The 12,490-nt window shown below is 19.5% G+C and overlaps 4 protein-coding genes across 13 annotated transcripts; 1 reads left to right on the top strand and 3 right to left on the bottom strand.

Moving 5' to 3' along the window:
- Nucleotides 1-377: 377 nt before the first annotated feature.
- LOC107996858 (deubiquitinase DESI2) lies at nucleotides 378-3,028 on the bottom strand. Of its 7 annotated transcripts, none has more exons than XM_017055153.3 (6): nucleotides 2,446-3,028; nucleotides 1,668-1,849; nucleotides 1,536-1,608; nucleotides 1,354-1,447; nucleotides 1,140-1,281; nucleotides 378-1,063 (listed from the first exon to the last, which is right to left on the bottom strand). In XM_017055153.3, exons 2-6 carry the CDS (start codon nucleotides 1,791-1,793, stop codon nucleotides 878-880), a joined length of 621 nt encoding a protein of 206 aa, XP_016910642.1. In that variant the 5' UTR covers nucleotides 1,794-1,849; nucleotides 2,446-3,028; the 3' UTR covers nucleotides 378-877. The 7 variants fall into 7 exon arrangements, with proteins under 7 accessions (XP_016910642.1, XP_061927077.1, XP_061927076.1 ...); XM_062071093.1 differs by having other exon boundaries at nucleotides 2,667-3,028; XM_062071092.1 differs by having other exon boundaries at nucleotides 1,668-2,445; nucleotides 2,709-3,028.
- Nucleotides 3,029-4,008: 980 nt separating this feature from the next.
- On the bottom strand, nucleotides 4,009-6,259 carry LOC107996857 (dr1-associated corepressor). 2 transcript variants are annotated; one of them, XM_017055149.3, is made up of 5 exons: nucleotides 6,000-6,247; nucleotides 5,718-5,790; nucleotides 5,484-5,577; nucleotides 5,227-5,391; nucleotides 4,009-5,167 (listed from the first exon to the last, which is right to left on the bottom strand). In XM_017055149.3, exons 1-5 carry the CDS (start codon nucleotides 6,039-6,041, stop codon nucleotides 4,867-4,869), a joined length of 675 nt encoding a protein of 224 aa, XP_016910638.1. In that variant the 5' UTR covers nucleotides 6,042-6,247; the 3' UTR covers nucleotides 4,009-4,866. The 2 variants fall into 2 exon arrangements, with proteins under 2 accessions (XP_016910638.1, XP_016910639.1); XM_017055150.3 differs by lacking the exon at nucleotides 5,718-5,790 and having other exon boundaries at nucleotides 5,484-5,636; nucleotides 6,000-6,259.
- Nucleotides 6,260-7,450: 1,191 nt separating this feature from the next.
- Nucleotides 7,451-10,797, top strand: LOC107996856 (DNA polymerase eta). Of its 3 annotated transcripts, none has more exons than XM_062071081.1 (8): nucleotides 7,451-7,632; nucleotides 7,832-7,931; nucleotides 8,010-8,144; nucleotides 8,223-8,428; nucleotides 8,528-8,694; nucleotides 8,803-9,026; nucleotides 9,123-9,246; nucleotides 9,328-10,797. In XM_062071081.1, exons 2-8 carry the CDS (start codon nucleotides 7,834-7,836, stop codon nucleotides 10,591-10,593), a joined length of 2,220 nt encoding a protein of 739 aa, XP_061927065.1. In that variant the 5' UTR covers nucleotides 7,451-7,632; nucleotides 7,832-7,833; the 3' UTR covers nucleotides 10,594-10,797. The 3 variants fall into 3 exon arrangements, with proteins under 3 accessions (XP_061927065.1, XP_016910637.2, XP_061927064.1); XM_062071080.1 differs by having other exon boundaries at nucleotides 7,488-7,675; XM_017055148.3 differs by having other exon boundaries at nucleotides 7,479-7,931.
- Nucleotides 10,798-11,027: 230 nt separating this feature from the next.
- LOC114577400 (uncharacterized) lies at nucleotides 11,028-12,476 on the bottom strand. Its single transcript, XM_028666229.2, has 2 exons — nucleotides 11,354-12,476; nucleotides 11,028-11,252 (listed from the first exon to the last, which is right to left on the bottom strand). Exons 1-2 carry the CDS (start codon nucleotides 11,562-11,564, stop codon nucleotides 11,092-11,094), a joined length of 372 nt encoding a protein of 123 aa, XP_028522030.1. The 5' UTR covers nucleotides 11,565-12,476; the 3' UTR covers nucleotides 11,028-11,091.
- Nucleotides 12,477-12,490: the final 14 nt, after the last annotated feature.

Below are 12,490 nucleotides of genomic sequence, written 5' to 3'. Positions count from 1 at the left end.
GCTTCTGAAATTATAATATTATAATAATTCTATTATTCTATTATATTGTGCAAAATTCAAGAGCACCTTTGTGGTATGAGATATCCATATGGTGCAAAATTATTTGACTCAAGATTTGAATTATAAAATTATAAATATTAAATTCAAATAAAGATATATTAGAGAACTTCTTGAAGTAAATTTTCATTAAATCGTACATGAAAAATAAATTATTTGTAATTTGATTATTTATTATATATGAATGCAAATATTAAATTCATTTTAATTTAAATTTCCTAACAGTATTAATGGCAGCTGTACAGAGAGGTGTCGCATGTATATGTATAGTATAAATAATTATAATGTTAAAATCAGGTTATTAAATTTTTACAAAAACATCACTGAATATTTCTAAAATATAATTTGAGAAAATTGCATATTACAAGTATTAATTTTCAAATACAATTCAAAATAAAAATTATTATGTATAAAATCTTAGCAAAAAATTTTTTTAAAAATTAAAGTGATTAATTAATAAATAAATAGTTCCAGTCTCTTCATGCCTTTGATTTATACATAATTATCTATTAAGTATATATCTATTAAATTTCGATCATATGATACAACAAAGAACACACGCGACATTGTAAACTGCCGTCCAAAATTTAAAAGACGACATGTTGCAAGAAAGGCATTTTTTCAGTATTATTAAATCACCACAGGAATTCTAGAGTACAATATTAAATTTGTACCTCATCTTGACGGTTTTGTTTCTCAGATTCCATAATTTGGGCGATACAGTTACTGTCATAATAAACTTCCTTTGCGCATAAATTCTCTAAATGGTATAACTCCTACGGCATTTTAGATCTCTTTGTCTTAAAAAATTGGCCGAATGTTACAAGGAAGTATCAGATGACGTACTTTCAGAAGATGTACTTTCATGACTGACTTGATTCAAAGAGTGTTGAAGTGCATCGGGTGTTAGCCATTCCTTCGGTAGACAACGCTGAAGGAATGGTACGCAAGAACTGAAATATGCAAGACGATTTACCCAACCTGGTATTTCTTGACCACATAAAATCTGTAATTAAAATAAAAATATGATATTAGCATTCTAAAAATAATTATTTAAAATAATTATATTTTTATATACATACAAGTGTAAGTTGACTACTAAAATGATTACAATTTTTATTCATTAAATGATAACGATCACCCCTAAAATCTTTTCCTAATTCAGTAACAATTCTTGTTACATCTTCTTCCGTGAAATCTGTATATCCAATATGTACTGATTGCCTGTAATGAAAGATAAATTTATTCTTCTTTTAAAATAAGTTGAATATATTTTTACTGAAATAATATCCTTACCTATATCTAAACTGTTCTCCTAATTCTTCAGCAACTCTTGGTGTAATTTCAAAAATTCCAGAAATTGGTTTAGAATGACCTCCGTATGCATATTCTAAATTAGTTCATATGATTCAATTTTAAAACATAAAAAAATTCAATATAAAATTTAAAAAATTTATAAAAATATTTTACAAATATACCTGTTCCATAAATTTCAACACCTGAATGAAATACACCTAATCCAATTGGTGTAGTATATTCATTTATCCAATACTAAAATAAGAAATTTATTTCAAAATAAATATAATAATTTAAAAAATCAAATACTTTACCATATCATAAACATTGAGAATTATTGGCTCTCTAGCCATTTTTGGTATTAATTCTTCGTTGTCTTGTGGATAACCCAGACAACTGGGAAAGGACAGATTGCAGCTAAGACCTGATGAAAACATCATAGATATCTGTACTTCAAGAGATGAACAGCAGCACTACTTATGTTCCAATTATGCACCTAATAAGCAAATATGTTTGCTATATACTGGATCTACTTTAAGCAAATAGCCACTGAATTACTACAAAATTAAAAAATAATTATAATATGGAATGTTATATTTTATGACTATTTATAATTTTCAAATAATTATTTAATTATATCTACATTTTATTTTAATAAAATAAAAATACAAAAAAAATAAAAATATATATTTATAATAAGATATGACTTCATGCGATAAGTAATATTATTAATTCTAAATAAAATTATATAAGAACATATAAAATGCATAGCAATAAATACATTTTTCTAATTGCAATTCATTACAAAAACAAAATATTAACATTATATTATTTTTTGTAAATACTAATAACAATGCTAATCTTAAAATATAAACAAATAATATTATGAATTAGATTCATAATTTCAAACTACTTTGTTAATATTAATAAAAAATAAAGATATTAAAAAAATTTATTGACAATATAAATAACAACGAAGAAAAAATTAAAAATGATTATATTTTATAAAAGAAGAATAAAATAAATAAAATATTATACGAATCTTTAGGTTAGAGGCTTTGTTAAGTGATAACTTATAGTGATTTATGTTACCTAAAAATATCAAGATTTTAATATAACTACATTTCTTTATAATTTGTCAGAAAATAATAGAGTAGAAAAAATAATCTCCACGAAATATTCTTGAAAGAATTGTTGATATTAAATAATATATGAATACATTATATGATTTTAAGTGAATATGTCCACAATAAATTATCGATTTTTTAATTTTGATAATAAAATTATTCTTATAAAAATTTAATAACATTAACTTAATAGTTGAAATTCGTAACGGTTACTTGCAAATAGCATACATTATGTCAGTAAGAAGTCTCTCTTCACTGAAAGTGTGCTAAATGATGGACAAAAATTCTTCTTAAAGGTCTAATTGTATGTTTTAAATATTTATTATTTATTTTATGTCACAAACTTAATTAATTGCACATAATAATCACTAATATTAAATATTTTTCAAAAGAATTTACACAAATTGTTTATAATTAGAAACGAATAAAATTTGTCTAGGGATATCATATAATTTTCTCTAGATGAATATCAAATATTAAATAATTATTAAAAGATTTCTTTTATATCAAAAATTATAAAACATTAACAAAATATTAAATATTTTATAATTTTTTTATATTATATTTATTATTTTTTAGTTTAATTTTCTAGTAATAATAAATATAGTAACAAAGAAATATATTGTAATATAGAAAATGAAATAATTAAAAAATTAAAAATACAATAAATATATTATTTTTTTTAGAAATGTAACTAAAATAATTATAACTACATATATATTTTTTGAAGAAAAAAAAAATTTCATTTCATTTTTAAGAAATTTAATAAAATAATTATTTTATATTAATATTAAAAATTTATTTTAAATTATTTTTATTTTTAAAGTTAAATTATTTATTTACAATAATCTAAAATAACAATTAATAATATTCAGAAATTTTTCTCTCGTTTAAAAATAATTAAAAATTTTGTTTTAACATAAATTTTATATTCTTCTAATTAAATATATTTTATTTTGCGTAAAAATGTATAAAAATTTTATTTTTAATATAGAATAAACTTAATTTCTAATAAATACTATTTCTAGTTTGATATAAGAAAATAAATTATATTTTATTATTGAGAGCAATCTATAAAATAAAAGATTATTATATAAAATGTACATAATATGTATATTCTTCTTGATATTAATTTTTCATGCTCTCTACATAATTTATATTTTCTATTTTATTTTAAATGAATAAAAGAATGCTATATTTATTATAAATAATTTAGTATAAATATAAAATATATTAAATATGTTATTATAAAAACGATATATTTAGATTCTATATTTCATATAAATAATGTTTACAATTATTTTATTTTATTGTATTATACCAAGAAAATATTTTTTAAATTTAAAATATATAATTCAAATTTATTATAATTAATTAATTAAAATTATTATATCTTTTTTGTATATATTTATATATATATTTTTTATAAAAGAAATTTTCATAAATTAATATATTTATTTAATGAATCTATGACCTAATAATCTCGTGAATTTAATGAATTTTTCATGCAAATGAAGTAATATCACAATTTGTTCTTATAGAATTTAATAATTTTTTCTTATTTAATTATTATGTACATTGTGAAAAATTTTAATTGTTTGACATTTAATGTTACAATGTATGTGTGTGTTTGAACATGTATGCAAATACATGAATATATTGTGAAATATTTATCAATATCAATTTCTAAAACGAATTATATTAAATATTATTAACATATAAAATTTATCATACTAATTTTTCTTATAAAAATTTATATTTATACAAGTAAAAAATCTTAGTTATAAAGCTTATTATTGTATACATAATTTTGCAAATCATAAATATTTAAATATTTAAAGTATATTATAAACTATATAAGGTACATGTAAAATTTTTGCCAATTACAAAATTTAAGCCTAACTAAATCCTTAATAAGTAAATATATTTGTACCTACATAAATGTACAATATATATTTATAAATATATAAACAAAGAAAAATTGTAACTAAGTTATTTTTAATACATATATGTTTTAGAATCCACAATAATTGTGTAAGTCCAAATATTCACACTTATTATACATGTGTATACATCAATATAAAGTATTTAAAATAAAAATGAGTGCTTCATGATAATTGAGTAGGGTTATACAACATATTTTTTAAATACCAAATATATAGTTTTAACTAATGTGAACAAGATTTATAATTTAATAGAACAAATATATAAAAATATAAAAATTTATAATTGTCAGAGTATATAAGTAACAAAATTGTTCAAATAATGAAAATTATTTCTAGCATATCAAATGAACTTTTTAAACAAAACTTTGTAATATTATTCGAGCAAACATTTCAATTATTATTTCAAATTTAAATTTATATTTCTAATATTTGAAAAATAACTATGTATCATAATCTTCATCCAGAGTAGCAGTGTGAGCAAAATTTGATGTTGGTTGATTATTTGTATTTACAGCTGATGTATTTGTACTTAAATTCATAGGATTAACTTCTGTATAAAAATTAGGTTGACTAATTTGAAATGATGCAGGCACAGATATTTGAAATTTTGGAACTTGAGAGATAGTTGTATTTTTAACTATTTCATTAACAGCACCTGAATTATATATTCCTTCATTATCTTTTGAATTTTTATGTTCTATATTTATTTCATTAGTTAATCCCATTTGCTGCTTCTGAACTCTATAAAAATATAATTCATTTAAGATTTACAAACATCAAATGAGTTATTTAATATTTACCCTATATCTGAATGCTGTATTGTAGATGTATTTGTATTTGTATTAATTGGAGCTGGTGTTAATGGTGGTGTAGGCACTTCTTCATCAGGTCCTGATACATCTGGTAAAGATTTTACTAAATCTTTTAAAAAATCAAAGCGACTTTCTGATAAAATACATTGTTTCCTATAAATAAATTTAATTTAAAAATGATCAATGAATAAATTAATATCAAGTACAAATAATCAAATTAATTAATTTTAAAAAATCTTACTTACATATGAGATGGACTTAAAGTTTTGGCATTTTTGGCACTTGTGATTTCCATGGTTTTTGTAAGTAATGAATGTACAAATAATTCTAATGTTCTAGGTATGTAAGTAGTTAAGAAATTTATTTTCAAAATAAAGATATTATAATTGCTTAAAGATCTATAACATAAACAACAAAGATATTAGATTATATAGATACATTAATTAAAATTATTTTTATTGTTAATTTAAAAAGGATATAAATTATAATTGGCACTGCTTGTGCAACTTTTCCAACTTCTTCATCAGTCTGCATAATTTTTTTTATTCTACCCTAAGTGCATTTGTAAAGATAGGTTAGGCATGTATATTAAAAATTATTATATATAACTCTTTTTTTATTTTGTATTTCTTCATAATTTAAATATGGTTACAAATAAATTACAATTGTTTTTATTAAAATTATAAACATGTAATTTATATAAAGTGTCAATATCGTCGTGAAAAATTTTTCCAAACTGTGTAGAGTAATTCAATACTCACTGCTGGAAAACGTGCATTATATTTTTTCTTTTTACTTGGCATTATCACAAAACTATTAGTTTCTCACACTATTATTCGATTTGTAAATTATTTAAATAAAATAAAGAATAAAACTTTAGAAAAAAAAACGTTTATATTGTATTAGCAATACAATCGAGGTGTTCCGAAACTTGACAGGTATCTGTGTAATCTGTATTTTCAATAAACCATAAAATATTTTATGTTCGTAAATATAACACTTGACACATACAGGACAACAAATATTAAATATTACTCTGTGTTCTAAAAATATTTTAAAATGATATATAATTTGCAATTGTAATAAATGAATATTAATGAAATACTATATATTCCTTTTTTTATTTATTATAATAATAATAATAATATATTTTTTAAAATAATTTATGTTTATTGATTATATATAAAACTATTAAAGATTCAATAATAGAAGATAATTATTTCTGTAAGTTGTTTTAAGTTCAAATCATGGTAAACTTGACAACATCGCTTTTTCTAGTATTAAAAGTCTTATTTTTAATATTATGAATAAATGAAAAAATAAAATATAAAGAAATTAATTATAAATATACGTAATCGTATATACATAATATATATTAAATATAAATATAACTATTATAATTGTAATAAATGAAAATATACCAATTTTTCAAATAATAAAAGAAGTATATAATTTTTTTGAAAAAATAGCACTTACATTTAAAGCTTTTATATTGATTAAACAAATATTAATATAAAGTAAATATGAATTTTTTTTAAGTATAATTTTTAAAACTGAATAATCAAACATAAAATCAAACTAATATTTATAATTGAAAAAGAAACAGAAAAAAGAAAAAATTTTTAATAGATTTCTATTAGATGAATGAATTAAATAAAAATGAATATCAAAAAAAATTTATAAAAAAAGTTATTATTAATAAAATATTTGCAAATATAAAAATTAGAAGATAGCATTATTAATTAAAATTTTAAAATTTAATTAATAAAATTTGAAAATAAGAAAGTTATATGTACAATAATTACATATACAATTATGAGTCATAATGTATAATTACTACTATATTACCATTACTATTATTATTATTATTACTATTAAAATTACTACTAATATTAATACTACTATTACTATAACTATTTTTTAAATAAATTATTTGTGCTATATACAAAAATTAAATCAATTTATATAAAATTAAATCAATTATTAAATGTAGAAAATACTTGTATTATATTACTATTATACTAAATTATAATCATTTTATTGTATTTTTATTTATATTATTTACGATATAAATATTTTATAAAATCGCGAAAAAGCGCGGGAATAAAAAATTAATAATTTCTAGTAACTTGATTCTATCCAAATGAAAATTCAAACATTGTTGCCAAATTTATTTTCACAATTTAAAGTAGACTAGTAATTCTTATAGTTATCTTTACAAAATAATATAATTTTAGGAACGATTATTTTTTTTATAAATTAAATTTAAAATTTTATCGAATTGTCGTTAAAATTAATTTTCTTTATTAATTTGTTTTTAGCTACATTATATAATATAAAGTTTTATATTATTATATTATTTTATTATATCAAAACAATTTTGTGTAAATTTATGTAATAACTTTTACTTGTATATTGACAAATATTAAAATATATTGTAATTGAATAATATTGTAAAAATAGTTATAATCTTAATCTTATAGTCTTAATCTATAATTGTAAAAATACATTTTTAATTTAAAATTGATTTCAATTAATAAGTTGGATTTTATAATGGCAAATCTAAATGATGACAGAATTGTTGTTTTAATAGATATGGATTGTTTCTTTTGTCAAGTTGAAACAAAACTTCAACCACAATATGCTGGAAAACCCCTTGCTGTTGTGCAATATAATCAATGGCAATTAGGAGGGTAAAATAATGTTTAATATAAATTATGATTAAATAATTGAATTTTAGATAATAATAATTGATAATATTTTTGAAATAGAATAATTGCTGTTAATTATGAAGCAAGAGAATATGGTGTTACAAGACACATGAGAGGAAAAGAGGCTAAAGAAAAATGTCCAGATCTTATTTTAGTTAGTGTACCATGCCTTCGTGGAAAAGCTGATATATCAAGGTATATAAAGTTATAAATTTAAAATTTAAAGTTTTTATAGAATATTAAAAATTTTAAAAATTTTATATATCCATACAGATATAGAAGTGCTGGCTGTGAAGTTATTAATGTTATAAAAGAACACTGTAATGTTATAGAGCGAGCTAGTGTGGATGAAGCATATTTAGATATTACTGATATGGTTCATAAAAGAATGTCCACAAATTTAAATTTTTCAGATTTAGCAACACAACTTTCAAACACATTTGTAGTAGGATATTCAGAAATTGGAAAGAATGATGAAGGTAAAAAAAAAAATATATACTTTGATTACAAATAAATAAATAAATAAATAAACATATATATATATCTATATATTGATAATATATAATATGGATTTTTAGAAGAAAGAAGCAAGGGCACAAAAATTTGGATAAAAAATGTTTTTGAAGAATTTGAAGATATAGAAGCACAAAAGTTTGCAATAGCAGGATTAATAGTTGAAAAAATAAGAGCCGATATATTTGATAAAATAGGTTTCAAATGTTCTGCAGGTATTTCACAAAATAAGGTAAAAAAAAATTATTTTATATATTATATATTATAATATGTTAAATGAAAAATATCAATATTGTACTTAATTAATTAGAAAAAATATATTAATATTTTATATTTTTAGATATTAGCTAAATTGGCATGTGGATTACATAAACCAAATCGACAAACAATATTACCTGCAGCTGCAGTATTAACATTATATTCAACATTACCAATAAAAAAAGTTAGAAATCTTGGTGGCAAATTTGGAGATATTGTTACTGAATCTTTGAATTGTAACGTTATGGGTGATTTATTGCAATATTCATTACAATATTTGCAAAAACGTTTTGATGAGAAAACAGGGTGCATTTATAATTTTTTTAAATTATAACTTTGATAAAAAAATAATTGTACAAAATCTATTTTAAAATATTATATTATATTAATTTATTTATTTAGGTTGTGGTTATATAATATTGCTAGAGGCATAGACAATGAACCTGTTAATGTACGATTGGTATCAAAATCAATTGGAGCATGTAAAAAATTTCCAGGAAAACAAGCTATAACTTCACTAAATATGGTAGTAAACTGAAAAGTGCACAAATAAAAATAGTTAGAATAGAATAATTTTTTTTTATAATATATGAAATTTTTTTTACAGTTAAAACATTGGATTAGTGAATTATCGACAGAAATTTGCGAACGTCTCGAACGAGATTTTATAGAAAATGAGCGACGCGCAACATTAGTTACAATATGTTATCATTATTATCAAAACAAGACTACAGTATCTCAATCACGTTCATATACTTTAAATTCATATAAACCAAAAAATATGACAATTCGTTGTGTGGATATTGTGTCTAAATCAATACAATGTCCAATTGCATATTTAGGTATATCAGCTAGTAAATTTATAGCAACTAAAGGTAGTGAAAATTTTCGAAATTTTTTTAAATCAAATAATTCAGAATATCATCAGAAAAATGTTCAAATAAAAAATATGAAGATAGAAAATACATATTCAGTAGTCAATATTACTAAATCAATAAGAAATGATTTAAATGTAGATAAAATTAGTTTATATTCTAATAGTAATAAAAATAATCTATCAAATAATAAACTGAAAAATATTGAAAAGAAAAATATGCAATTAAGCAAACAAATTTCTGATACAAAAACAGATTATTCTCCTACTTCTAAAAAATTAAATAATTTAATTACTTCATTAAATGAACAAGATAAAACAAACACATTTTATGAAAGAAAAATAAATTTGAATAATTCCTTGAATCAAAATGATTTTAAAGAATCATTTTTTGTAAATATTTTTAATTCAAAAAAAAGTGATTCAAAAGATATGTTTACACGTAACGTTGAATTAATTGAATTAAATAATAATATAAATTTAAATATTGAATTAGAAAAAATAAATGTAAATAATATAAGAAATGAAAATAATTTTGATAAAAAATTGGATTTAAATGCAAAAAAGAACAATTGTAAACAATATACAAATAATGAAATTAAAAATAGACCAATTGTAAAATTAAATCAAAATAATGAAATAAATAATAGCCAAAATATTACAAAATTAGAAGAAATATTTCCCGACTTAAATAATATTGATCCCACTGTACTTGCATTGTTACCATTGGATTTACAAAAAGAAGCAAAATTATATATGAAAACAAAAGATAATAAAGATAATACAAAAGGTATTTTAATGAAAACATCAAAGGCAAAAAATAAATTTAAGATAAATACTTCAAAAAAGAAGAAAAAAAATGATATTTCTAATTTTTTAATAAAAAAAAATTCATCTAATCTAATTCCTTCTAAACAATGTTTAAAATGTTATCAAATGATATCTTTGTCAAAATATCAGGAACATTGCGATTTTCACATGACTGAAAATCTGCAATAGAATATAAGTAATACATTGTTAAATAATATGAATATAAAAAGAAAGGAAAATAATGATTTAAATATAAATTTCATTAAACGTCGATCGAATGCAAATATTTTAAAATCGTGAAGATTTAATTCATAATTTCTTTTGTATATAATATGAATTGATATATTATAAATTATATATTGTAATGAAATAATAAAGAAATAACATTTTTTATTTTTATTTTTTATATAAATTTTCCTACGTTTCTTATATATTATATTACAGATTCAAAATTTATTTTCTTTGATTGAATTAATTATGATATAAATTATTTTGTAAGTAGAAAATAATACTGATATAAAATGTTGAAGTTATATTGATTTGTAATAAATTATATTTAATTATGTTTATATTAAAGTGAATTTATATGTGTGTATGTGTGTATTTTAGAAATATTTTAAATATTTTAAATTTAATAATAATTCTATATTTTTTTATAATTTTAATATTTAATTTGACATTGATAAGTTATATATGTATATAATTAATATTTAAAAGTCGGTTTGTACTTAAACAATCAAGTTTTGCAAATTCAGTTCTTACGCTTTCTTTATATCGTTTCATTGAATCTTGAAATGTAGAAATAGTTGTTTTTATTGCATCATTAGATATCTTTAGTAATTGAAATGCTATGAAATAAAATGAAAAAAACAATGAAATTAAATATCTAATAATAATATCTTCATTTTAAATATCTTTTAATAATATCTGAAATATTATAAAATTATACCTTGTTGTTTGTCGATTTCTTCTTTTTCTATAGTTTTTATTAATTTATGCATAAGATTTAATAATTTTAATTGTTTTGGTGGCAAAGCTTTTTGAGATGTTATTTTTCCGAACTTTTTTTCATATTTTTTTATATATACATCTAATTTTAAAATTGCTGTTTTTTCATTTTGAGAATAGCATATTTTTTTATAACATATATTTTCATTCATTATTATTTTTAAATCATTTTATTTCATAACAAATATGAAGTTCAATAAAAAGTATGGACAAGGAAAGCAAATAGTGTGAGATAGATAAAAATAGATTAAAAAATGAACATTATTTTTAGAGTGCCGTGATAAAACAAAAATTTAGATAAGGAAAGCAAATTGCAAAAAAAATAGAGATAGAATAAGAATTGATTGTCAGCGCCATCTCAACTTTCAAAAAAATCTTTACAAAAATAAAAAATAAAATATCTAATGATTTTCTTATTTTACTTTATCCTAATTATATATTACATATACATGCGTAAAAAATGTAATTAATAATCAATTTTTATTTTATCTTTGTCTTTCTTTTACTATTTGTTTTTTTTATTTTAAAAATGATATCGAATTTTTACTATTTTTATTCTGTCTTTATTATTTTTATCTACTTTTTATCTATACTTACTTTACAAAATTTATATAAACAACTTAACAGAAGACTCTATCTGATTAATTTCACTATTTCTTAAAATAAAAATAAAAATATAGATATATTAAAATAATATATTAAAATGTATATTAAAATAATGTGAAAATTATATGATATATGATATATGATTATATGATATACACACACACACACACATATATATATACATAATTGTAATAAAAATATATAAGTCCATGTGTTAAAAATTGCACATAAAAGATATGATATGTAATATATATACATAATTGTAATAAAAATATATAAGTCTATGTGCTAAAAATTGCACAGATTAAAAATTAAAATCCAATTTGATTTTGTATATAAAATCAGGATTTCTATTAAAAATAAATTCATTAAATTGCAAAATAACATTGTAACAAATTATAAGAATAATATATCACTTGCATGCATTTATTCTATATGCATATTAGTGAATGAAATAAACAAATTTTAAACA

The sequence above is a fragment of the Apis cerana genome, linkage group LG2 (genome assembly GCF_029169275.1).
Source record: "Apis cerana isolate GH-2021 linkage group LG2, AcerK_1.0, whole genome shotgun sequence".
Classification (NCBI taxonomy): Eukaryota; Metazoa; Arthropoda; class Insecta; order Hymenoptera; family Apidae; genus Apis; species Apis cerana.
The sequence above is the reverse complement of the archived record's forward strand: the minus strand, read 5'-3'. Positions and strand labels throughout refer to the sequence as shown.